This window comes from Aythya fuligula, chromosome 4 (genome assembly GCF_009819795.1).
Source record: "Aythya fuligula isolate bAytFul2 chromosome 4, bAytFul2.pri, whole genome shotgun sequence".
NCBI lineage: Eukaryota > Metazoa > Chordata > Aves > Anseriformes > Anatidae > Aythya > Aythya fuligula.
This window is the reverse complement of record NC_045562.1, coordinates 16,577,548-16,604,522: the sequence shown is the minus strand read 5'-3', so window position 1 is coordinate 16,604,522 and position 26,975 is coordinate 16,577,548. Positions and strand designations below refer to the sequence as shown.

Here is a 26,975-nt window from a genome sequence, read left to right as displayed (position 1 = left end):
ATTATTTTGTCTTCTAAAAGATAGATACCAATTCTGCCTTTCTAGTTTTCACCTTTGCAGTTTGCCCTCATCCATCCTTTACAAAGACTGTGTAATATACAGCAAGTATGCTGTGTAACTGGGAACCACACAGTAAAAACTAACGTGGTAAAATGTGACTGGTTCAGTAGAAAATAGCAATTTGTGCAAGGGATCCAACGGCTACGATATAGGTATGCATATTTGTTTATTATTAATTTGGTCTCCTGAACCACGTGTATCCCCGATACACATGTAGTTCAAAGATAGTCAAAAGAAAGCTATCTTACAAACTCTTGCTTTTAGGTCTGTAGGCTGCTCAATGTTGATTCAGCAAGCTCTAGAGCATCTGCTCATCCACTTTGTGGAGATGACAGTAGCACACTGGTGTTCTCATGCCTTCAGTGATTCTGGCACCTCAGGTCTTTATTTCTATGAAGAGGCAGTGTAGATGAGAGAGGATATTGCACAGTTTGGATGGATGGAAATGAAAATTCCTGGGGAAGACTGTCAGGAGATGGAGAATTTACAGAGGCAAGAGAGCATAGCTTGAGCATAGTCCCTTGACTATGAGCTGTCACTATGGCTGCGGATGTGATGACGCTGAATATTCTATTAGACTAAAGAAGTTGATCCTGCCATTGGGAAGGAAAGATGAAAAATGGTGTCAGTATTTATTTAAAAAAAAAAAAAAAAAAAAAAAAAAAAAAAAAAGAAACAAGAGCAACAGATGAGACAATTCAGAAAAGTACTAATGAAAGTAGAAAGTAGAAAGAGGAAAAAGAAAAATATATTGAACTATAGCTGGTTTTTGTGTAATACAAAAGAATTAAATCAGGAGCTGGGGGCATCTATGTGAGCTGTCTACTGAGCTCAAGACCTTTATTATTTCAAGTAGTATGGGAAGCAGAAGAACATGTGAGTTCTCTGTGGTTTGAGAGTATTCTGGTGGTGCATGTGCACTTGTTACTTGCTGTGGGACTTGCTTGTGCTGCAGATCACGCATTGATTGGGACCTTTCTGTTCCTTTTAGAGACTGTTGCTGCACTTTGAACAGAACTTCTGGTTTAATTTCGTCCAAAAGGAATTCCCTTCACATGCAGAAAAACTGCCCCACAGTCTGAGCCAACATGGAGTAAGTGGGGAAATGAGGGATTGCCGCACTCAACTGCTTTGAGTTATGTCAGTTTTGTAGACACGTTAGCTAATCATTTATGGCTTGCAGATTTTGGCTACCACAGGATAAGATTCAGTTTACTCAGCTCATTTGAAAATACCTAGCTTATACAAGTATTCTTAAACACTTTCATCCCTTCAGCCCTTCCCCTGCAGGATCTTAATCTTTATCATTTTATCAATGGTACTCCAATTAAAGCAGGGAACCAATTATGTTGACCTTTTGACAGAAGAAGAAAATTGAAAAAGAAAAGGAAAAAAAAAAAAAGAAGGCATCAAAAATGTTGATATTCTTGAGTATTTATCAGGAGCTTTTCTTCTCCTTTGGGTAAATGGGTTCATTAAGGAGCTACCACTCTAATTCTTTTTTCCCCTTAGGCAAGTCTCCCAGGAGATCTTCTGAGAGTCCTTTTACTGAATTTTGCCTTCTTGAAATAGATTGCCTTTAGTTTGAGTTATTTCCTACCTAATCTAACTTCCAAGAATTCTATCCTATTGTGAGCAATCTCAAATGCATTACCTCTTAATCTTCACATTCTTAGCTGTTTCTTTTTTATTAATTAGGGACTGGTTCAGTACCTCATAGTTCTTTTCATGGAAGTGTTTCATGAGTTTCTTTATCAGACTGTCTGCTTTATTTGGAGAGAGTGTCAGTATCCTATATTGTCATTGAGAACAATAGTGTTCTGGACTACTTTTCACATAAATTTATCATCCGTTTGGTCCTTCAGGTCTGGGAGGGAAATTATAAAGTGACACCATAATTGACTTATATTTTGTTTATAATTATTATTATTTATAACCATTTGCACTCTTTTAAAGGCAGGAAGACAGAACTTATGATCTCAGAACAAGGCCATTCATTTAAGCTCCCTTACTGCTTGTTCTCAACAAGATGTATAATATGAATTTGAATTCTTGAATCTACTTGAATCTCTCCATAGATGTTTTTTATTATTATTTCTGTTATTAAAAATGACATGAATTAATAATAAAATGGCTGGTGAATTTTAGTATAGTTGAGTTTTAAATATATTTAGATTTCAGAGGACAGTAGGTAGTTGTGGTTCTCATTATTCAGGGTGTGGCTGCTTTTTCTCCAGTGCTGGAATAGGTTCCTCATTTGCTTTTAGTGACAGGACTATTGGCTGCTTCCCTAATCAGGTGCTTCTCTGGAGGGTGTCCTCTTTGTTCTCCATTACTGGTACTTCTGCACTCCCTAGCAGCTGGCCACGTTCTTTTTCACTGGAGGTCTTTATGCCTGGCACATTACTGATGTTCTTTTAATCATTTGGAATTTTTGACTTCATCATTTTGCCTATAGATCTCCTACCAGTTTACTAAAGTATATTTGCAGGGATTGTTTCATTCCTGGTATCTGTTTTTAGGAGTGCATAGGTCTATGTTCCTTTAGAGCATAGACTGTGGGTTCAGTCTGGGTTCCAGACTGAAGCTATATGGACACAGCTTCAGGTAGTCACTCTGTATCCACCCAGTATCTTCATAGTTAACCACTGAGAAAGATATAATGACAGAGATAACTCTGATGCTGTCCTTTTAAAGGGCTGAATTGTGGTACTGAACTATGCTTCTTATGCCTTCTCCAGTCGTTCTCTTAAATTACCCTGTTACAAAAGTCAGCGGGATGCTGAACTGTTAATTCACACACACATAGTTTTCATGGTCCTTCAGTGATCAGGAGTTTAGCCATACCATGGGAAGTTTGTGATGCAAGAGAATGCACTATAATCCATCAAAATGAGGCAGTAATTTATGTATTTATTTAATGAGTCATCTTAAAATTATTTTCTTTACAAGACTTCCCCCACTTGGCAGCACTGTTGATAGCTCAGCATGGTAAAAAAAAAAAAAAAAAAAAAAAAACAACTCTGAGAAGCTATTTGCAAGGATTTGGTAGATCTGTTGATAGTTGTGGTTATAGGTTATAATACGCTTCAAAAAAAAATAAATTGTAAGATAGTTATGATTTTTAATCCTTTTGTATTAAAGAGAAGAACTTGAAGCTATCAATTACGAGTGTTTTCATGAGCAGGTGGTTAGATAAAAGGAAAGTTATTTTCAAGCAACTTTGTGGTATTTACTGCACTTTCATTTCCTTTGCCCTGATAGCAAGAGATGGATCTCTGCAGCAAGCTACTTTGCTCTTAGTCTCATTTATTTTATTGAGCGTATCAGTAGAGCAAGGTGTTGCGTGTTGAAAGATGTGTGGTGGCTGTTTTGGAAAATATGCAGTATTTGTATTGGAATACAAAGTATTGTTTATAAACCTAGACACTATGAAGACTGCAATGTTAGATAGCTATATTTCTTGAAAAGTAAAATTCTGAAACTGTCGAATTTATGCAACATTTTTTTTTCTTACTTGAAAATAAATTCTGCAACGATAGTAAAAGATTGTTTATCCTGACTTGAAAATTGATTAATTCTGATTGTTTTTTTCTGTATTGTGAGTGAATAAGCAGTATAATAGCTACTACTTACTGATTTTTTTTTACTTTTTTTTTTTTTTTTCCAACAAGAAAAGCATACTTGATGAACATAAGTGCCAGTCCAGAGAATTACTGAAGGATGTGCTGGACTATAGGCACTTTGATACCTTATCTGTGTTTGCTCAATAGTTTATTGTAATTTAGGCTCATGCATAAGTAGTTTCTGAAGAAAAAGAATACAGAGTAACAGTACAATAAAATTATCTAAGATAACATAGGGTAAGAAAGGACCTTTTTGATCATTTCACCTAGCTGATACTTTAAGTAATGCTGAGATGATTGCATCCTCTTAACATTGTTAAATTGTATCTTAAAATTTCTTAGGTGGCTTGCCTAGCTATTCTCAACAGATGGATTTCTTTGGGTTCTATGATCTGAATCAGAGAATATTTTAAATCTAGGACTAAGATCTACGGACAAGAATACTAACTTGAAAGGTTTAACTTAAAATAGTACTCAGTCTCTTATGCTGAAGCCACATGGATTTTCTGGTAAAACTGAAAGCTCTGTTAAGACAAAATGTCATGGTATTAATGGTATGGACTTGTGGAATTATTTCTTTATTTTCCAATAAAATTGTCATTATTTATGCAAGCTGGATTGCCAGCTGAGAAGAAGGCAATCATTAGATTAATGTGGTATCTACATTTATTGTTTCTAGTTGAGTCAAGGTAAGGAGAAAAAACAAGTTGGCCTTATGAGATACAGAGTAAATACTCTGAGTACAAAAAGGAGTTATTTTCCAGCAGGTTTGTGGAATACAATCTTCCAATTCATTTGTTCTGATAGAAGGTATCTGATTCCAAGCACATCATAAATCAATAATAGAACAATAGTGCAAAAAAAGCAGGTATGCTGGAATAAATATGTGAGGTAATGCTTCTCTGCTTAGCTACAGTAATTTCCTATGTTCATATGTTGTGGTTGTTCTGGTTGTTTTATTCTGGTTGTTTCATTCTAAGACATGGATGAACTAAAGGCAGACAGACCAACAGGAGGCATTATGGCTGAAAAGGCCATACAAGGAGCTGCAATGGACCTTGATTATTTAGTCTAAGCAATAATCTGGAGGGTTAAATAGAAGTAAAGTGGTTGCATTACAGCATTGGAGGCTCAGGTTATGGGTTAAGAAAATATTTTGAAATGTAAAGATAGCTTAGAAAGTACAATATACCTAAAAATATATATAAAAAAATAAATATATGTATAAATATATATCTATATATCTATATCTATATCTATATCTATCTATCTATATATATATATACCTAAAATACCTAAAGAAGGTATACAATCTGTCTTTAAGGAAAAGAAAAAAAAAAAGAAAACCTAAGCCATTATGTCAGGAGCACTTAAGCTATAGCTGAATTTTCAGTAGTGCAAGACAATAATAGCCTTTTGCAAAACCTTTCAAATAAGTCCACTACTTAATTCAGTACATGATTTATAAAGTTCTGAATGGGAATAAATGCTGCTGAAAAGGTCCTTCCTTTCTTTCTTTGCTGCCCCAGTTCTTCCAGTACTGTGATGCACGGTCCAGAATTATTAGGAAGCTATGTAAGTGGAAGTGAAATGAACTAAACTTGTACTAGGGATGGGTGAATATTTTGTCATAGCTTTGTTTCATAGAAAACAAGATTGAAATAATTAAAAAAAAAAAAAAATACAATCTTTGCAAGAAACATTATTCTTTAGTTATACATGTAAATCAAAATATATGGATGTAGAGGAACTGGCTCATTCTCTAGTTCAGTTGTCTTTAATCTCTTCTTTTCTTCTGATTAGCCACCCTCTTTTGAAACAGTTCTGAAGTATTTTTACGTTTAAATGAGCAAGAGCACATGGAGTTTAGTGGCTCAAATGTTGAAAGTTTGCTCTTGTCAGACAGTGAAAGGCAAGTGCAAAAATAAGAAAACCATGAGATCCCATCAATATGCAACCTATTTTGTGTATGTGACTGAACTGTAACACATTTCCACCCAAACCATAAATAGTATTTTTAATTCTCAAGTTATCATTAGTTTACCATCAGTCTAACATTAGCTCAGTGTAAGGTCTGGAATGTAAAAGTGCTAAAAATCCTTTGCAGAGACTCCTAGAGAAATGGAAGAGCCTCTGGTCTAAAATTTTAATTGTAAGCCTCATGCATACAAACAAACTTTAGCAGTGTACAGATTTAGAATTGTTTCATAAAAGTAAATATTTGTCAACAAAGATGACCTCTATTGTACAAATAGCGCATTTGTTTATTGTCCTTCAATGTCAGCATGCTAGACAATCTGTAACTTTTCATTGCTCTTTCTGAAGTCAAGCAACCACTTAGTTGAGAGGAAAAAAAATGGGGGGGGGGGGGGGGGGGGGGAAGATAATATGTGATTACATTTTCAGTACGACTAAATTAGCTTCTTCAGGACATGGTGTTGAAATTACAACCAAGCCTCAAAGGCACGGAAGGAGGCTGAATAACTGTGCAATTTATGTAGACTAAATAAACACATGCATACACACACATCCAATAATTTATTATTAGTCTAATTAAACCATTAGCAGTCTTGTCAAAATGGTATTAGTCCAGCTAGAGTAATACCCAAAACATGCAATTATTAAAGCTTGTTCACAGTAATGATACAATTAAAACTGACACCCACTTCTGCTATCCAGTCTTTATGCTGGTGTTTGGTTCACCCTTCCTGTGTATAATAATGAGTCATTATCATTCTTCAGCAGAAGCAGTATGGTGTTGGTGGTGGGGGTTTCTTCCACCTTGCTCTTGGGTCCATCTTCTATTATTTCTACATTTGCTGACATAATTCAATTGCTTCATTATTTTTGTTTTTATTTTTTTCTACAGTGCTTAAACTATGTATTTTAGCCAAGTAATGAACTACTCATCTCACTGGGATCAGTACAGTTTAAATATTTTTTCCAGATTGGAAATTAGTTTAAAATGATTTATAGTATATTTATTACTTGAAAACTTCATATGTAGAAAGGAAGAGAGAAAAGATGACAAGTAGAGGAAATAATGCTTCTGGATTTACCACTTCTCAGTGTTTATCTCTGGAAGAAAGACAGACCTTCTGCATCTGTTTTATGTTCCTATTTACCTACCTTTACCTAGTTTCTGGTGTTCTGTAACCAAATCTCCATAGACCTGGAACCTTTCTAGCTCTTACTTGCTAATTTTGCCAGTGATTACGGTGGGAAAACAAACAAACAAAAATGCCATTCCCTGACCCTATTTTATGCTTCTATTTTATCTACGTGATGTATGGAATTTTAAGTAGTGCACAGCATTTTCTGACTTGTTAAAGATTGATGCTATGAGTTTGAATTGGGATGGAAATGGCTTTATGTTAGTCTGACTACAGATTAACTCAATCATAGAATTTTCATTTTAGTGACGGATCTGTGCTGGCTACCAGAGTCATTGAGAAAATTGTTTCATTTCACTGCTGTCTTCATGGGTTTGCAGCAGTGTGTGGGAACACAACAAAACACCAGACCCTTCGTGTTACTTTTCACTTCAGCTGTATTACTTCACTTCAGCTGCAAGTGAAGATAAAAGGGTTAGGAGTTTCAAAGCAGAAAGGGCTGCAAAATGAGATGATGTTCCATGTCAGCCTTAGATGATTAAAAGATTTTGGGTGATTTGTGGCTTTTTAATACTTTACCTATTTTGGAAAATAGTTTAGATGGCATAAAAATCTTGGTAGACTCATTCTGGCACGTTGACGTAACAAAACATTAAAGAAAATAATAAAACAGAGTATGCTTCCAAGTAAAGAAAAGAAAGTTTCATGTCCAAAAGCTTTAGCGATGTTGGCTTTCTGCTTTGCTTTTTGTTTGTTTGTCTTTTATACTGATTGGTCTAAACTTCCCATCCTTCTCACCACATAGTTTCTATCAAAACTATTAAATTCTACTTGATTTTCAACAGGGCTGAAAATCTTAAATAGTTGAAATGTTGGATGCATGGGGGGAGAGAAAAATGGCAGTGTTAGATCCTATATTTCTCTGTATTGTTTAAGAACAAACAGTTCATAATGTATTGTTAAAAAAAAAAAAAAAAAAGTAAGAAGATTGTACCTTAATCTGAAATATGATGTGAGGACAGACCATGTGAAATTCTGTCTTTTTCATATGATATCGAAGGACACATCAATGTACAAAAGAAAAGTGACATAGCTATCCAGGCCAGAAAACAAAATCAACTTTTGAGCAAGTGAGATGCATTTGATCCTATTAGCTGATCTAGAGAGGTATGTTTTCTGTTCATATAAGCACGCATAGACTTTTATTTTCATTTCAAGTTTACTTTCATAACTGAAGAATCCAGGCTGTGCTTTACATGTTTAAAAATCATAAGGGTACTATCTATTCAGAATATTCTATTTCCACTTAGGTTGCATAGTAGTCTGACTTTTATTCCTTTTTAACAGCTTTTCCAGTTAAAATCTCATTGTCAGTACTGCCTTCCCACAGATTGTATAGGTTTTTTTCCTCAGTCAACATGTATCCCTCAAACATTGTTGCACTGTACTATATATTTCTTCCTCCACTCTTCCCCGATGATATCTACTGCTGGCTGTCATTTACAGTCTTGGTTATTATTTTCAGCAGATGGATGAAGGCAGATATTTCCATCAATCCAGATTTTTGCCATTCCAGTGCTTTTTCCTGGATATCTTGCTATCAGCTTACAGTTACTGATATTCACAGTTACCTTTCCTTGCAAACCAGGAAAACCCCCCTCTGTTTTCACTGCTGATGCCTCTACCATTTATCAGTTTGTTTGTTTATTTACAGGAATGTAGCTGACTACATTTTTTTTCTTTATACATCCATGCCCAAACACCATTTTCCTCCAGCTGGAATTGTGCTCCAGCTCTGTTTATGGAATACAGCCTTTTGTGTGTGTGTGAACACAATACCAATAATTTTGTCATCTTCCTCCTAACCTTTCATGTATCTCTTCCATTTTATCCACAACGTGTCTGCTAGTGTCTTTATCTTCCCAGTTATCCCCATCATGCTCTCTGACCCTCCACATTATCTGCTTTTTGTACCATAACAGCAAATCCAGTTTTCTTTTTCTGTTTCAATATCTCACTGGTTTCATTGTTTCAGCCACCTTTCTTATAATCTCTCACCATCTTTTTTTTTTTTCTTCCCCCATTTGCATAGCACATTCATACACTTAATGTTTCATCTGTGCTATTTCATAGCACTGCAACCATAACATCCAGATTCCTTCTCAAGTTTAGCCTCTGCAAAAATGCCTGCAATCATTGAACATGTATTAATTTGTTAGTACTTCGGGTTTAAGTACTTTGTTTAAATACTTTTACTTTGTTTAAATGTTGTTTTACCCTTACTGCATGTTTTGTGCAGTGCTTCCCTCTTCAGACTGTGAGCTTTCAGACAGAATTTCTTTCAGACAGAATCTGGATTTAAAAGATCTCTACGTTATAAGAGTCCTTTGGTGCCTACTGACTATCATTTGAGATGCATGATAAATTACTGGAGAGTCTATCAGAACTCTGTTCTTGACTCAATGAGAGTTTTAATTCCTGAACTGCAGTATCACACTCTCCTTCTTGTTCTCTCCAGGCCAGGAATATTGAATTCTCTGATCTTTAGTAGTAGCATTTTTTGCCTGGCAGTTACAGACGTTCCGCATAACCAGATGTAGCAACATATTGGATTTGCCTTTTCAGTTATAAAATGTGTTTATATCTGCATCAATAAATCGGTATCTATTTCATTTTAAATATATATTCGCTGCCAAATATGCAACATGATTGTTGTCTTTTCTCAGGTTACTTTATCCTATTATGATTTTGTATGCTATTCCTATAGCACATATAAAAAAAACTGGGATTGTTGAAATTTAGAATTAATGGGCATTAGTGCGGATTGTGCATGGAAAAGCAATGTATGATATCTTTACCTTACTTTCTTCTCAAAAATAGCCACCACTGTTTCATATCCCACTCTGTTATAAAAAACTCAGGTATTTGTAAGCTTTCTATATAAAACCATTTTTATAGAGATCTTTTATTTTATTTTTTTAAGTCAAAAAAGCATCTTTTTTTTTTTTTAAACTATCATTTCTTTAAGGAGTATTATTTGATAATTCAGTTGTCAGTTTGATGCAAATAGCATTTTTGCCAGTAAAAGTAAAGCAGTTCTTGGCTTAATATAATCAATTATAAGCTTTGCTAAAGATTATATGAACTCTTGGAGCTAAATTTCTGCTAAATTTAAATTTTTCTGCTAAACGTCTGCTAAATTTCTCTTGGTGCCACAACAGTTTAAGTACATTCTGTAGCCTTAGCAGTAGCTTTTGTTGTTCCATATTTTGTTTACTTTGGAAATTTGTATTTATTTTTTTTATTTATTTATTTTCTATATTTATTTTTATATTATTTATAGTTATTATTTATAGTTATTATTTATATTTTTATGTATGTATTTATTTTATTTACTCTGGTAGTTTCTGGCTGTGTAGTCAGACAGCTAGGCTCATGCTTTCATAACTGACATGTGAATGCATGATTTCCAAAAGTATGTTCTTTACAGATCTGTCATAGCTTGCAAAGCAGTCTCACACTCTGTCTTCATTGTGTTTGGGAAATTATATCAGCTAAATTGCATTGTGTAAAATGCAAATTATTTCTTCTTTTAAAGTGCTAACATTATCAGAGTTCTACTTCAGATACTGTGGTATCAATCAAATACCAGCCATGTTGGCGTCATTATTTGCTTTAGACAGGGAATAGCTACAATGGCTACAGTATCTTTGAAAAGTATAAATGTGTTTAATTCAGTGCCCTCTTCCAGCTCCAGCTATAGCAGCTGGTGACACTGCCATCCATCTGCGCAGGACTGCCCAGCAGGTGGAGGTTACTAGTTTCGCAATTCAGCCAGCAGTGAGAAATGCAAGTTCTCACTGTTCTGCTGCAATAGAGCTAGTAACTGCTTCTAAGCATTTAATCAGCAATTAGGTTACTTTTGCTAATTTTGCACTTAAGTAGATCAAGTTGAATTCCACTGGCTGCACATCTTCTGTCATAAATATAGTAATAGACCTCTAGGGATAATAAGTTTTGAATCTCTCAGTGTGCAAAGTGATCCTGTCCCTAAGTATCAATCAAGTTTCAGTGTTTGTCCAGTAAGAATATGCTGTTCTTATATGTATATATCTTAGTAAGCATTGGATCATTTAGTTGCCTTGTTTCATCCAGCCTTTTGCAGTGGCCCTTTTTAAATTTCCATCTAGATCAAAACAAAGAGCGTTTTGAAGTTCTTTTCACCATCAACACACTTTTAGTAAACATGAGGAGCTACTAATAAAAGGAAACCTTTGTCTTTCTTCCTACAGGATATTTTCCTCTGTATGTTTTTTCAAAGTATAGAAACGACATCGTGTTTTTCTAATATTACACTACACATAATCAATTGCTTTAGAAAATATTACATTCAGTCTTTAAAATAATCAGTTGCTTGGCTTAGAAGATGTAATTCAAAATCTAGCTTCACCTCCACAATAAAGGTCACTTTTGTACCCTTGCAGAAGGTCCAGCCAAGGAATATTGTGTGCAGTTCACCACTAGGTTGCACAGTTAAATACCACAGTTCTAGGAGAAGTTTTGTCTGTATTTTGTCTTGCTCCTGTCAAAATGAACAGGAGGGCTGGGTTCAGTGAAAACTTTAGCAGAAACTGCCTTCATGTGAACTTTTTCATAGGCCCACTGAAATTCCATTCTTAGACACAGGATGGTAGTGTTTCAGAAAAGCAAAATAAATACATCATAAATGTATTTATGATGAGAGAGTTCAGAGTATTTTTGTACGGCAAATCTTCAGAGATTCAAAAACATAATAATAACAGGGTAATCTTATATTGGACTAGATTTTTGTGTATAATTTTATCTGTCTCCATTTTACTCAAAACTGGTTGCCTGGACTCTCTAGGTGTCTTCAGTCATATTTCAGTTTGCCAGCATCACAAGCCTTGCTATGCTTTGGCTACTAACCATGAAAAAGAATTTATTTTCATGAAAAATGTGCTTTTGGGTCATTGGTTGATGATAAAATAAAACTTAGACCTTTCATTATTGTTTTTTCCATTTCTGTAAATCTGGTAGTCCTTCCTGTTATCATATGGCTGTACACGTTTACTCTTCTGTATTTTGTGGGAGTTCCCTTTCAATTCACCATTTCTATTCTAGCACTCATTACTTTATAGTAGGTCAGATACTGTATTCCTTTTACCTTGTTCTGGATAAGGTTATTTCATAAAGTGAAATGTATATATATTATTGATTGTAGGATGGAATGGGAAATTTGAGAGTCACTAAAAAAGGAATACGACTTGAAGGAATATCTGAATTTCTACTTCCACTATACGTGAAAGAAATCAATTCCCGAAAGGTAGGTGGTTTTTTTTCTTTTTTTCTCCCCTTAATTTATAACTAATACAAATGAGTCTCTTCAGCCGCAAACTACAGTTTCATTCTTACACCTCCTAAATTAGTGATCAGTAGATGTCTGCTTTGAGAATACCTTAACAGTGAAAACTTCCTTCATGTCAAAACCATTTTTTCCCCTGAAACCTTGCCTGTCTGAATAAAAGAAATACCTTATCCTTAAGAAATGAGACTTAAAGTCTGTATATGTTATACCTGAAATGACCATGGCATTGTGAATGGAGCATTTGCCTCCTCATCTGATGTGAAGTCGAGAAATACAAGATTGCTTGTGTGTGCAAAATATAGTGAAATAATGAAGGATTAGCTAGGGTGATTTTCCCTCCCTCCCTAGTTAAGTACAAGCAATCTTGTTAAGCTGTATAACATCTCTATCATATCATTTTTCAAAGCAAACCATTTTTAATAGTTTAAATGCAATTGTTTTATCAGTTAGCACCAGGGTATTACAGAGGAAAAAAGAGAATCAAAATATTATGCATTCAGAAATTCAGTGTAGTTCATTTTGACTGAGTAGTTTGGACTCATTTGTGCTGTATATATAATATCTCCAGTGCATTAAAATTAATTTTGAAATAATCAAATCTCTTCTTTTTACCATACAAATATTAATCTATGATCAGAGAGGAATGTTACAATGGTTTTCAGTCAACCAGGTGCAAAGAACTTTAAGATGCATAGAGCAAAAGTTGACAAGAATGAAAACATATTTACCCTAAGTGCCTTTATGGAAAATTCTTCCTTTAGAATCTGTTGATATCTATCTTCTGTGCATATAAGAAATGTCTCAAGTACGTTCATAAATGAGATCATGACAGTTTCCCATCTCTCTTAATTAGTTCATTCTCATGTTAATAGATGTGTGAGATGAATGGCAAGTCTCTTGGTCCTTTTTTTTTTTTCCCTGTAAAACTACTACCTTTCAATATTTAACAGAGCAGCAATACTGTTCTACATAATGAAAAAATCTTTAATATTTAATTAACAATATATTCCCCAATGATATTGAATTTTGATCACTTCTTCAACATACGTTCTTTGACTTTTCAACTCACCATACATCCAATTTGATAGAAAATCTTGTGTATAATGTTTATTTTACAGTAGTAGCTAAAAACATGCATTACTAACTAAGGTAAATCTATATTAAAAACAAACAAACAAACAAACAAACAAAAAAAAACAGTCAATAATACATTTATTTCTAAATAAATGCAAATACCATACCTTTGATATTGACTAGAATGCTGCAAAAACACATCTACTATTAAAAACCCTACAACTAACAAAACAGTCAATGCATAAGTGCATAAATGACTTTTTAAGTAGCAAACACTTCTGCCAAGTCAATCAATAAGACCAGATTCTGCCTCCTGAAAAAGGAAAGGCATCTACAATGGGGAACTTTAGCTTTATTATTTTTTCCTAGACCACTTTGCCATGAAAAGGCACTAGTACGTCTAAAATAATTTCTATAAATTTCTAATATTTCCTTTATAGTTTTGAAGCTAAAGAATTGATTAAATCAACCAGAATATTTTGTGTTTTATCTATTTCTAAATAAATAAAATACTTTAAGGTTGCTGTTAGACCTTCATACTGAGTACAACAAATCCTTTTAAAAGCAGGCCTAAAGCATGAGCTTGTTTAGTACGAATATTCCAATCTGTAGACCTTGTGAAATCTTTGTAAAATTCCCAGGCTGTATAACCTGTACCTGCACTCTTCAGGGAAACATACCTTTTTCCTAGAGATTGCAGAACATTATTCATGGTTTGTGCTTTTTTCCTAGTTCCTTTCTACAAGTGGATGGTGTCTATTATTGTTCCATGTCCAGTACGTGAGAGTTATGATTTGCGATGTTTGCTTGCACAGGGCTTCATATTGTAGAACATTGTTTCTTAAGAAATAAAGGTGAAAATTTCTGTTTCATGCGGATTCAAGTAGGGTCCCAACTTCACTCAGAACTCCAAAAAAAAAAAAAAAAAATCTAAGGAAAAAGTGCATGCAAATTTAAGTACTATCAAGGAGCAGAACCCAAAGTGTAACAGTAGCCTAACACAAGGTCACTTTAGTCCTGTGAGGCTCATGAAAACAGATTTTAAGTGCCCTCAAACCAACAGAGTAGATCATTAGCTAGACAAAATATTTTACCTAAAACATTATTGGTTTTGCAGATCTACTGATACCTATCTAGTACCATTAAAGCACTCATTATCTAGCTAAAAAAGTAGTATGTATGTGTACTTAGTTCTCATCTCGCAGTACTCGTGAACCAGATGCACATCCCAGCCCTTTGCAAGCTTGTTCAGTTATTATTGTGCTAAAGTTTAGCTTGTGGTGTATGTTAATGTGAATGGCATGAGGGAGTGATGAAAACAACCCTGGAGCTCTGTTAAGCTTTAAGGCAGGGGTTTGCAGCAACTCTGCATGGAGTGTCTCCAGGTATATGGCATCTGCATGTGACATTAGCTCTTTTGTCACTTACAGAATTGAACTTGGTGCTGTAGAAATCTAAGTGTGAGCCACATTTCTGAGCTCTCATTATAGTCAGTAGAGACCTGGTCAATACAGACAGTGGGCTCTGAAGAGCACACCAGCTGTTAGTACTTGCTTTGGGTGTGATAACGAGGGTGGGGAGTGCTTCCTCTCTTTCCCCTCTTTCCATAGAAGTACTTATGATTGAAGTTTGATGCATACAGGAATTAAAATGTACCATGCAATCCAAAACACATTTAAAACTCTATGTTTGCTGTCTTTTACATGCATATTTTATTTATTTTCTGAAAGGAGAATTTGCTCTTTAAGTAAATTTACTTATTCCCCTTTAAAAGAATGGAGACAATGAAGTGACATCACTCAATTAAATCCTGAAACAAGCTGTAGTGTGTTTAGTAAGTTTTTTTGTGGAACAGGTGTATTTCCTCTTCATGGTTTGTTGAATGAGACTCTCCCGGGAGGTTTGTGCAGGGCTGTCAGCCCTGCAGGTCAGGGCTTTACCACTTTCCCACCACACGATACAACTCAGAGCTAGGTGGGAAGACCAGTGATGTTATCAGCAGGATGCAGCAGAAGATGCACTATGTTGAGACTTAGAGGTATGAGCGGAGTTTTTGTGCTTATATGGGAGCTGATAAAATTTTAGTTAGCTAGATTTGGAGCTGATAAAACATGTTTACTGATAGCACAGGGTTCACTTTTGATTCTGATAGTGAACTACTTCTGATAAGAGACCTGGAGAAGTCTGTTGGGTAGCTAGGCTGAACTGAGCTCTTTGTTGCCACAGTTTCAATATTAAGGGTGGCTAGGTATAATACCGTAAAGCTCACATGTGCCTACACATGTTGAAATGAGTGCTTTTGTCTGCGGTATGCCTGGATCCTGAAATAGGATTGTTTATGCAAGGTTGAATGCAAACCTGAAAGTCCTATTTAACAAAAGAGCTGTATTGAACTTTGTATATAGGTTGAAGAATCGCCTTTTGTCTCGTGAATGTTTCATTGTGTTCTGGTTTAACCCTGGCAGTGGAACTCCACCACAACCACTCTCTCACTCCCACTCCTCAAAGGGAAAGAAAGGGGGAGAAAATATGATGAAAAGGTCTCAAGGGTTGAGATTAGTACAGGGAGATCACTCAACTGTTATCATCATGGGCAAAACAGACTCAGAATAGGGAGAATAATACAATTTACTGCTTCTCACTAGCAGACTAGAATGCTGAGAAACTAAAAGCAAATTAAAACATGTTTCCCCATATACCTTCTTCTACCTCTTCCTCACAAGTTACATAGGGGAATGGGGGCTGCGGTCAGTCCCTGACACTTCATCTCCGTCGCTCCTTCACAATCACTCTGCCTCTGCTCCACGTGGGGTCCCTCCCTCCTCGGGGTCTGCAGGGCTGGTTCTTACTCCTGTCTTCCAGCTGCTGTTGTGCAGCTTTTTTTTTTTTTTTTTCCTTTCTGAAATCTGCTCTTCTGGAGGCCCAACCAGCACCAGTCACTGGCTTGGCTCTGGCCAGCAGTGGGTCCCTTTGGAGCTGGCTGGAGCTGGCTCTGATCCAACATGGGGCAGCTGCTGGGCTCTGCTCACAGAGGCCACCGCTCCAGCCCCCTGCTTCCAAACCCCTGCCAAGTAAATGCAATGCACATTGAAATCCTGAATATTAAAGATAAATGCTAAAATAGTTGGAGTTAACTGGAAAACAGATATGCATTAATTCTTAAAATAAATAAATAAATAAATAAAAACTTCTGATTTATAATATTTCTAACTTAGGATATTATCTCCCACCATTATACAACTTTTGATTGAGAAGTAGTAATGAAAACTTCAGGTCTATGGTTAACTGAATATTCATTCAGGCTTTGGCTGTAGAATTTATACAGATCAGAAGACTGCTCAGAGCATGCTGTTTCCCTAACCTTGGTCCTTTTGGTTAGCCATTTCTGCTACATTTTACCACTGTGCTTTCTATGGACACCAAGAGTGTGTGTGTTGTGTCATGAAAAAAGAAAAAGAAAAAAAAAAGAAAAAAAAAAAAAAAAGACTGAAATATTCTACACAAAATTTCTTGTTTTCACCAAAATAAATCTGTAGTTTCAAAAAATTACTTAACTGCATGTCAGAACCTGAGTTGTTAAGGGCTCGTTTGATCCTGAGGTGACTTCTTTATAACCCTGGAACAAGAGTACATGTACTTTATTGTTGAATTTTACTGTTTATAGACTTCTGATCAAATTACCAGGCTGAAAGCAGACATTAAGGCAGTGTTGTATTTTCCATTCCATATGTCACTTGCATTGGTCTGGTGCAAAGAAATAATGCAAACTAAGTTCTAAGATAATTAATTAGATGTGTGATGTTAAATAACACACAATGCAATAACCTAAATTACTACAATATTTCTGTTCTTCAGTATTCTTTATCATCCTGCTCGTGGATCCATGCTACCACATTTGTGAATAGAAACAATAAAAGCACTTCATGGTGTATTCTTCAGAATGCATTCTTGGCTTCACTGATCTTTTTCATTCACATATACAGTACTTAAATGTCGAAGAAAATCAAATTTTCTCTTTGTTAAACAGTCTCTCTTACAAATAAGGCAAGTAATTTATTGCCCATCAAACTAGGGGCAGTGGAGTACTGTTTGGTGTTTTTTTTTTTTTTTTTTTTTTTTTTTTCAGTATAATTAACAAGGTTAAAAGTTATTTCCTGAGTTTGTTTTCAACATATACCCCTAGAGAATACAATTTAATGATTTAGTTAAAAGTCATTAGAAAAAAATCTATTAAATGAGAAACATGGAATGAATATAAACTAACCAAACACACAAAACTCTGAGAATTCCCTATATGTCTTATATTTTTAAATATTTGATTTTCTCGTAACTAAGGAAAACAAATGTTTTGACAGATATGTTGAAATTTTAAGGAGACTTCAAAGCAAAACTTTACTTTAGGGTACCCTAATGGCATTTCTTTCTGGCTGTACAGAAATGCTGAATCTGTTTCAGGTTAGTTTAAGAGCAAAATATTTGGTTATCAAAAGAAACAGTTCTCCTTTCAGCAGCTGGTTTTAGGCTTTCACTAATAGCTAAGCTGTTGACCTGTAGAGACCATGAATTTTCTTCCAGAGTATCTGTATGCACCTAAATTGGGTATATGTCCTGAATTGTCTTAACAGGCTATAACTAAATTTATACATACAGAAAAGGTCAAATATTTCTGGTGACTGTGACTAATGAGGTAATGGTTTTATTTTGAAATGCCATATCCTAGATGAATATTTAGCAAGATATTCAGCATCTGTAAAACTTAGCTGAAACTTAGTAGTGTGTGTCGAAGTTGAAAATCAGCAAAGCGATTATGAATAGGCGATCAATGGAGTTTGTAGACTGATTTCCAAAAGAGTAACACATACGTGACTTATCTGAGATTCTTTAAAGTTACACATTTTTTAGCTTCTCTCTCATTCTTTTTTTATCTATGTAATTACACTAGTCATGAGTTAATATGTCTGAGTTACTGAAAGTGACTGTGCTGATAGCTCAATTAGAAATATGTTTTTAACTTTTTGTTTGTTTGTTTGTTTCACTGCAGTTGGGTTCATAGAAATCCCAAGTAAAGTGATATCTTAATAATTTTGGGAGGTATTGTATTAGAAGTGCTAGAAGGCTTCTGTTCTCCAGGCTGAACTGCCCTGTGTCCCTCAGCCTGTCTTCATAGGAGAGGTTCTCCAGTCTTTTTTTTTTTTTTTTTTTTTTTTTCCAGATTGTACAAGCCTAGACTGAAGGGAGCTCCAGATACTTTCTCACAAAAATCATGTAGAGGAGAATAATCACTTCCCTCTACCTGCTGGCTATGCTGTGTCTAATGTAGCTCAAAATGCCATTAATCTTCATTGCCACAGGTGTTCCACTACTGGTTTGTATTTAATTTGTCCACCAGCACTTCCACCCCACCTTCTCTTCAAGATCCTTTCTAGATCCTTTGTTATACTTTTGCTATATCTTCAAGATACTTTGCTTTACTTTGGTCCCCAGCCTATATAGGTACATAAGTTATTCTATCCCCAGTACAGGACTTTGTATTTGAGTCTGAGCTTCTCTCTCCAAAGTGGTTACGAAGAAGCGTTTCAGGAGATCGCATCAAAAGCCTTGCTGAAGCAGAGGAAAGACAATGGTCTATTGAGTTAGTAATCTTGTTACACAAGACAACCAGATAAGTAAGCCCACATTTTTTTCCCAAACACCTTATTTTCCTTTTTCTGCTTTGTGGTGATTTTCAGGGGATCTTCTCCATAGTCTTTCCCTTAACTGAGGTGAAGCTGTCTGGGATATAGTTACCCAAGTCACCCATCTTGTCCTTCCTGAATGGGAGTCTGATATTTCTGATTTTGCTGTCACCAGAGTTATCCGCAATTATCTGCAGAATTAACTTCAAAGATGTTAAACATTGATGACAAGCACCATGAGATGTGGGCCTTCTGGTCTAGAGGACTAGCTAGTGTTAAGTTCAGTTTGGTTAAATTGTCAAGCTGGAAAAGATGTTCATAATCTGTTGTGAAGTCCTGCAAGGATCTTGTATTTGCTAATGTGGGGTTTCAAGAGGAGGAACAGGTTCCCCCAGCCTGTGCCCGAGCATATTCTTCTGAAAAATCAAGGCTTTTTTTTTCTTTTTATTTTTAGCTATCTTTTCTATTTTCTGCTCTTTTCTCCTCTATCAGAGGCTCTGTTGCCATGCAGTAAAAGTAGTTTGAGTCCTGCAGTTCTACTACTACTGAGATATAGAGATATCAGGGAAACCCCAATTAGGAGATGTTGGTGACCACCATCAAAAAATCACAAAGATACCTAAGAATCTGCCACCAGTATGAAGTGCAATGCTTGCTTCTGCAGTTAAATGTCACATATCTCTGATAGAATCTGAAATGCTCCCCTGTTCTTTTTTATTTTTTTGATACCTACTCTTCAGCATTGCCCTTGGGATCACTCACTTGTCACTGAAAATAAAGTCATTATGATGGCATAAAGGGCTCCTTAACTCATTTTGGCTCTCAACACGATGTAGTTTCAATGTACTGAAAACCCAGTGTCAGTTTATTGGCTATGAACAAGATATAAGGGTTTCTTTAATCACAAGCTTTGCCAAGGGACAAGTCACACATATTTGTTGGTGGTCTCTGTAGGGACTGCCACTCTGAAATTGAGTTGGCTGTACTCACTCTTCACTGACAGCTGGTAAGACCTTCATGATTCATGATTTTGCCCTTGATTTGCTATACTTCACTGAAACCTGTCTAGGGGTCATCCAATTGTGCAAGTCTGTCTTTTGAACACATCATTCTTTCATGTCAGTCTGGACTTCTCTTTTTATTACTGTGATTTGTTGTTCATTGAAGGAGAATGTCTGCTTGTTATACTGAAAAATCTGATTTAATATTACCTGAGCTCTTTATTTTCATTGATTACAACTCATGAATAAAGTCAAGAGTGACTGTATCTACCAAATTGTATGCCACCTTGAAGAACTGAATTTGATTCGGGAGCAATTCTTCAGGCAGAAGTGGCAAGTTAATTAAGTAGAAACCATTGCTTTAGTAGAAAGTTGCTTAAGTATAAACTGTTGCTTTTTATTTGTTCGTTTTTCTTGGTGGTATTATTGTTTTTGGTATCAGTTGCATCTTCAGTTTTAAAGTACTTCCTTGGTGGAATGAATCTATGTTCCACTGGGGAAAATTTCACTGAAACTCTGTGATATTTCAGTTTGGTGATCATCATATCCTGTGTCTGATCCTAACAGTCATTCAAACTGATTTTGCTATGAGCTGTTTTAACTCTGTAGGGCTTCTGAAACTGAGAAATGACTTCTTGGTGGTTTAAAAATAATTCATATTTAAAATGAAGTACAATTACTATTAATATTTCCATAGACAGTATGATCCATACTAGGAATATAAAAAGCAGATGTCTTGTAAAGACTGGAAAAGAAGAAAAAATATATATTTATCTCTTTATGCAGGTATTTATGCATGTTTCTAGAGGGAAACAATATTTATCCTTCCCATGTCATTTTATAAACTTCAGGTAGCCCTTTTTCTGCTCCTCTGTAGAAACCCTAGAACTATGGATGCACAGATGATTTAAAAATAAAAATTAAAAAAAAAAAAAAAAAAAAAAAGGCGGGGGAGAGGATAGATGTTAGGGGAAAAAAAAAAACATCCTTGTAAGCCTCCTTGTAAGCCATCAAGTACGAAGTACATAATTTATTTCCCCCAAAATAATGCCATCTGTTAGCCCTGGTGTGGGGACTAGTGAATTTCTTACAAGTCATGCTGTGCCCTTATTTGTACTCTTTTGGTAGTCAAAGACAATATTTTTTCCAATGATATCATTGTAATCAGTGTGCTTTTTAAGTTAGGAGGAGACTTAACTCACATTCAAAGACTTGGTGTGTTAAAAACAAAGCCCTCTGAAATAAAACTATGCATCTAATACTGTTGGGAGCTGTCAGCATGGAGTTATGAAGGAGAAATCATACCTGACCAACCTGACAGCTACCTACAACAAGCTTTCTACAGCAATGAGTGTGGTGGATGAGAACAGCTAATGTTGATTATATTGCCTTTAACAAGGCTTTTGACCCTGTCTCCTATCACATCTTCTAGGGATGAAGTACACATCAAATAAGGGAGGCTAGAAACTGAATTGCTGGGCTTGAAAGGTTGTGCTTAGTGGCACAAAGCTCAAATGGAGGCCAGTCACTTGTGCTGTACTCCTGGCATTGATACTGGGGCCAGCAGTGTTTAATTTCTTCATTAATGACCTGGACCTGGAACATTTCCAGCTGAGAAATACGATGTATACGATGTACACTGCTTACTACATGATAATAGAGAAAATTAATGAGCATTCAGTAGTTTAAGATGAAGAAAATAAGAACGTGTCTTACCTTGACTACTTGTAGTGAAATTCTGAGTACAAGTTACAGTATAATCATCACATCTACTTTGACATTCCCTGATTAGGACACTGTTCCTCTCTTACAGGAATGAAGTGCTTTGTCCTCCACAGCTTCTGATAACTGATTACTACTGGCAGACATCACAAGGATGGTGTTTAGATGGTGTTTATAATACTGTCTATCTCCTGTTTGGAGAGAGCTTTTTGTTTTCTCACTAGTCAGTGCAACCCAAGTTGTTTTTTACTGCTTTCAAAATCTACAACATTCATTCATTTTTTTCTCCCCCGCCCCCCCCCCCCCCCCATATGAGTAGGCACATCTTATAAATTTATGCACAATGCTTTAAAATTACTGGTCAGTCTTAAGAATTGGAGCCTTTATTCAAGATACAAAGTGTGCTTTTTGAGTTTTTACTATATAATCTGTTCTTCTTATAAGAAATAGATCATGGTATAAACCTCCTGTTTCTGAAACAACTTGTCACCAGCAATGAAATTTTCTTCTTTGAGAATGCTCTTCCAGAGTATATTTGTTTATTTTTTACTATTCCCTAAGGGAGGTTCCCATCCATCTCATACTGTGATTTAAACTTCAGACTCCTTCTATACTTCTGAAATCCTTACCTCAATGACTTAATGACTTGGTTTTTTGTTGTTGTTTTTGTGTTTGTTTTTTTTTTGTTTGTTTGTTTGTTTTAATGCTGCCAAATCAATTTCTCAGAAAAACTGTTAAGCTGCCATACATTTTAGGAAGCAGTGTGACTGCAGCATTACCTATAAAGAGGGAGTATCAAATTAAAATAAAGTATGGAAGATAAATAAGTACAAGTACTACATTTTTTAAAATAAAGTAATAAAGAATTACTAAAATATTTGCAGGTGCAGCAACCAACATTTTAAATCAAAAATTATTTTTTCCCATTTTCCTTATGGTAGTCAGTGCAAGAAATATAGCAGTACTAGCAGTATGTTGTTAATTCAATCCATCTTTACAAAAAAAAAAAAAAAAAAAAAAAAAAAAAGATGGAGTAATAATTTTTCTTTTTAGATGTAAAATATATATCTCCCACTTTTCACCATCAATTTCAAAGCATTATGCTTTGAAATCTTTCTTAAGGTTGTTGCTCAAAAGCAGTTTTGAATGTATTATTTAAATAAGTAAAATGGAAGTGCTGGTTACTTCAGAAGAGGCACAGTGTTTTGATACTGCCCTGCATCCAGAAGAGATAACAAGTAGCACTAAGATTACTTGAAAATATTACTGGCTTGAAGATCATTTTCATGATACTAATTGGACAAAGCAAAACAATTTTATATCTTTTCATTACAAAAGCAAGCATAATGTTGTTACCTGTATTACATTTTAGAAGTCAACTATAGCAGCAATACGTACCCTAGCCCATAAATGTATGTTCCCTTTCTATAATAAAGTAGAATTTAAAAACTCAGCAGTGATCAGACTATGCGTTATTTGAAAAAGCTTAGAATTTTAGAAAACCTAACCAATAAATAAATAAATAAAATAGGGTTGTACCTAGGTGTGTTTCAAGGATATACCTCAAGTTATAGAAAAGATCTCCAACTACACAAAAACTAGTGCATTGACATATGAGACAAACTAAGGGTAAGATTTTTTTTTTAGAAATTCAGTGATAAATAAATACTGGAAATAACTTTAGAAAATAGGTGTTAGAATTTTAGAATTTATGAGTGGAATTGGGGTAAAGAGAACTCACACGGAAAGCAGAAGTCTTATAATAGAAGCAGCTGAGCAAGTAAGCATCCTGTACTGGAATTGGTAATTACGGTTTCAGCATTAAGATTGTACAAGAAACATCTGGGGATTTACAGTAAAGTTGGCTCTTGGGCTTCAGCCAAAGGCTCATTTGTTTCTTCAGCTGAATTCAAATCAGTCGTTCTGCTAAGAAAGTAACTGCAGTTCACAGGGTTTGTTAATTTAGGGTGGCAATCTGTCGTGCACAATTCTGCCAACAGCTACTACAGTATGCTCTTGCGGAAGTCTTTGCAAGTATGAATGGTAATTGCAGTAGCATGGGTGTAGGCTAGTGAAATGTTTGCTGGTCTGGAGCCTAATTATTTTTTAAAAACATGAAGTTATTGTATGTCATTTTCATTAGTAAAAGTGAAATCTTGGTTGATACTAATCTTGGCACTCCAATAGCGATCTACATGAAAAGTGTCACAGTAATTTTTAGCAGAAAGGAAAACTGAAGTTTACACTAAGAATATAGAATGAGTAGAAAAATATTTTTTTTCTCTTGCTAGAATCAAGATAAAAATAAAAGATCTCTTAAAAATGTTTGGGTAAAGTTTATTTTTGTCTCTGAGTTTCTCCATTGGTATCCGTCAGCTCGAAATCTTCCTGTAAATCAAATCTGTGGTGTCTCTGACTAAGATAAATAACTATAGAATCCCTAAAGACAAGTCCTTGATACTTGTCTTGTCATTTTAATAAAATGTAGGCACTTTGGAACGACTACTTCTGGTAGGCTGATCTAAAACACTTGACACAGAAAACTTGGAAAGGTTTTTGGTTTTTTGTTTGTTTGTTTGTTTTTGTGAGAGCATGTACTGTATGTTCTACAAGTAGAAAATCTGGTTTTAGAAATATTTTAGCAAAAATATCAGTACGACTATTTAAATCTGGGATACTACAGCACATTCTTTTAGGATGCAGGTGTTCTTCTGTTGGTAAGATATACTGCACTGGCATGTGCCAGTGTTTTGCAACGCTGATTCGCATTGAACTTGGATACTAATTTTTGAGTAGCTTGATTAATTAGCATCAATAAGGGCAATATAATGTTTTTGGTGAGGAAAATTGTATGTCAGTGTCCAAATTGAACTCCTGTATTGCACAGGTGAGGCAGAGGGATTTCCTGAAAGCAGCTGATACAAGGATGAAGTGTTTCTTCTTTATCTTACGTTAATGGGTGCTGATTGAATAGTAAGAAAAAAATGAAGAAAATATGCATGGAAGAAAATAAACAGTATGTTAGGGATAAGTAGTGTTTGTACTTAACAGCGGAACTTGCTGTTCATTTCTTTTTCTCCAAGATTTCTTTCCATTAGTTGAAATGCTTCAGAAGTTTTTATGTACACAAAACAAACAGAAAATTAATATGAACATCTGAACTGTTTTCAGTAGAGTATGCTAAAAGACATGTCTTCCCCTCCCAAATGGAAGACAACATTTTTTCTTAGCTTTGTGCTTTGTTCTTAGTTTCAAGGCATTTCTCAACTACTCTTTGCAGTAGTAGAGGAACATTAAGAAAACTATTTCAGTCTACAAATACAATCAGTGCTAGTATTTCTGTATTTCTGGCTTATTTTTTCTGTACCTTTCTAAGGTTGCTGCTGTTTGTTTGTTTGGGATTTTAACCATGGATTTCAGCAATTTGGTGTAATTGCCAGTTGAAATATTGGAAGAGACACCTGGTGAGCATGGTATAGATGCTTTGTGTGAATTCAGTAGCCTAAATCAATAACTACTACTATGTAGAACTTTTTGTCATGTGCATAAATTACAGGAACAATAACAGGAATAAATCTGATTTTCACCTATAGTTTACCATTCAGATGACAGTATCTGTGTACAACTATATTAATGGATCTCTACAGTCTTCAGTTTAGAGGCTGTGTGTTTCATCCATATCCCTCTCTCTTAGTGCATGCAGTAAGAACCAGGTGGGCACCAAACACCTCCTTATCTCCCATGTATTTCCTTTCTACTCAAGAAACACCTAAGGATGGAGAACATGTCCTTGATGCATGATATGCATGACATTTGGGTGAGGATCACAAGGTATGCTGCATATTTCAAAAGGAGTCACAGATACATCCAGCATAACAAACATACCCTTGCTTCTAAAATTCCTCCCGTTTAATAAACTGAATACTAACATGGAACAAACACAGGAACTGAATGAAGTAAATAAACACAAACCAATCCTTACCTGTGTGTGATTCCAAAATCTAAAATCTAAAATATGCCTCAACTCTAACCTAAAAATACCTTTCTGTCTGGGAAGAGTCCAAAAGCCCTTCAGTTCTCGTATGGCAGTGGTGGAGGTTATCCTTTATGAGACACTTGTTATAGATCATCTGAGATATTCAATTTCTTATATGTGGATTTCTGTCTGAAAAAATAAGAGACATTCAGTTGCACACTTGGGTCAAATTTCAATCCATTAACAAAATTTTTTCTTTCACATCATTTTTCCTTAAAGCAGACTAATCCTAGATTAAATAACTAAAAATATTAAGCATATGAATATTCCTCATTTTAGTCATATTATGGTCAATAGACACTTCCACGTTTATTTTGATGTTCTGCCATCTGTGATTTTTATACTTTTGTTGTAGTATTTTAATAATAATTTAACAATGAAATAGAATATTTTATTATTTTTTAATTATTTTTAATAGGTCAGGTAAACACTTACTCTTAAATATAAGTGGCAGTGAATTACTACTTTCCAGTAGCAGGGCACACATAGTATCTCAAAATTTAGTGTTTATCTTGCAGTTCTTTTCAAGTGTGATTCTAGCTCTTTAAAACAGAATATTATCTAATCCATATCATCCCATATAGCATTTCAGTTTTCATCTAGAGGTGTACTTTTGAAATGCATCTCCTGAGGATCTTCTATTACTGTCCTTTGGTACACATTATGGCATGGTCTGGCACATGCAAACTCTACTCCATTTGTGCAAAACTTAACTGCAATATGCTGACCTAGCCCACCTCAGAAAATATAAGTCGTATGAACATTAGGTGTTCAGCACCAAAAGTATCATTCTAGAAGCCCATTCTAATTGCATGCTGTTCATGTAGGTATAAAAAAAAATCTGTTTTTGCTAAATTATTCCTGTAGTCTTAAGCAGAAGACCAGAAGACTTAATTAATATTTTCAGCTTTTCAGCTGGCACCTCACAGACACTTTGGAGAGTTTTCTTTGTATAAAAAAAAAAAAAAAAAAAAAAAAAAAAAAAACTGTTAAAGAAATCTCTGAAGACTGAAATTTCCAAACCAGAAACATTACTGGTTATCCTGTGAATAAATAATAATAATAATAATTAAAAAAAAAAAAAAAAACTTTTCAGTTTTGACTTCTAAAAGTTCATTAGTTTCTTTTCTTAAAGCTCTTAATTATGTTAGACTTTGAGCATCTGTTCTTCCTGCTTGTCTGTAAAAATAAGAAACTTTAAGTAAGGTTCAGTGGGCAAAGAATTTGCATAGAATTAGAATCTATTTATCCATACGTGTATGGTTGTCCACAAATTTCCACA

The 26,975-nt window shown here is 35.0% G+C and overlaps 1 protein-coding gene across 4 annotated transcripts in view; it reads left to right on the top strand.

Moving 5' to 3' along the window:
• SGCZ (sarcoglycan zeta) overlaps positions 1-26,975 on the top strand; it is a 451,534-nt gene that overhangs the window by 312,508 nt on the left and 112,051 nt on the right. For 3 of the 4 annotated variants that reach the window (XM_032186118.1, XM_032186117.1, XM_032186119.1), the window contains exons 3-4: positions 1,052-1,153; positions 12,042-12,143. In XM_032186118.1, the coding sequence (XP_032042009.1) occupies positions 1,052-1,153; positions 12,042-12,143 (204 nt within the window). The remainder of the gene's footprint in view (positions 1-1,051; positions 1,154-12,041; positions 12,144-26,975) is intronic. The other variant, XM_032186120.1, reaches the window with a different exon arrangement.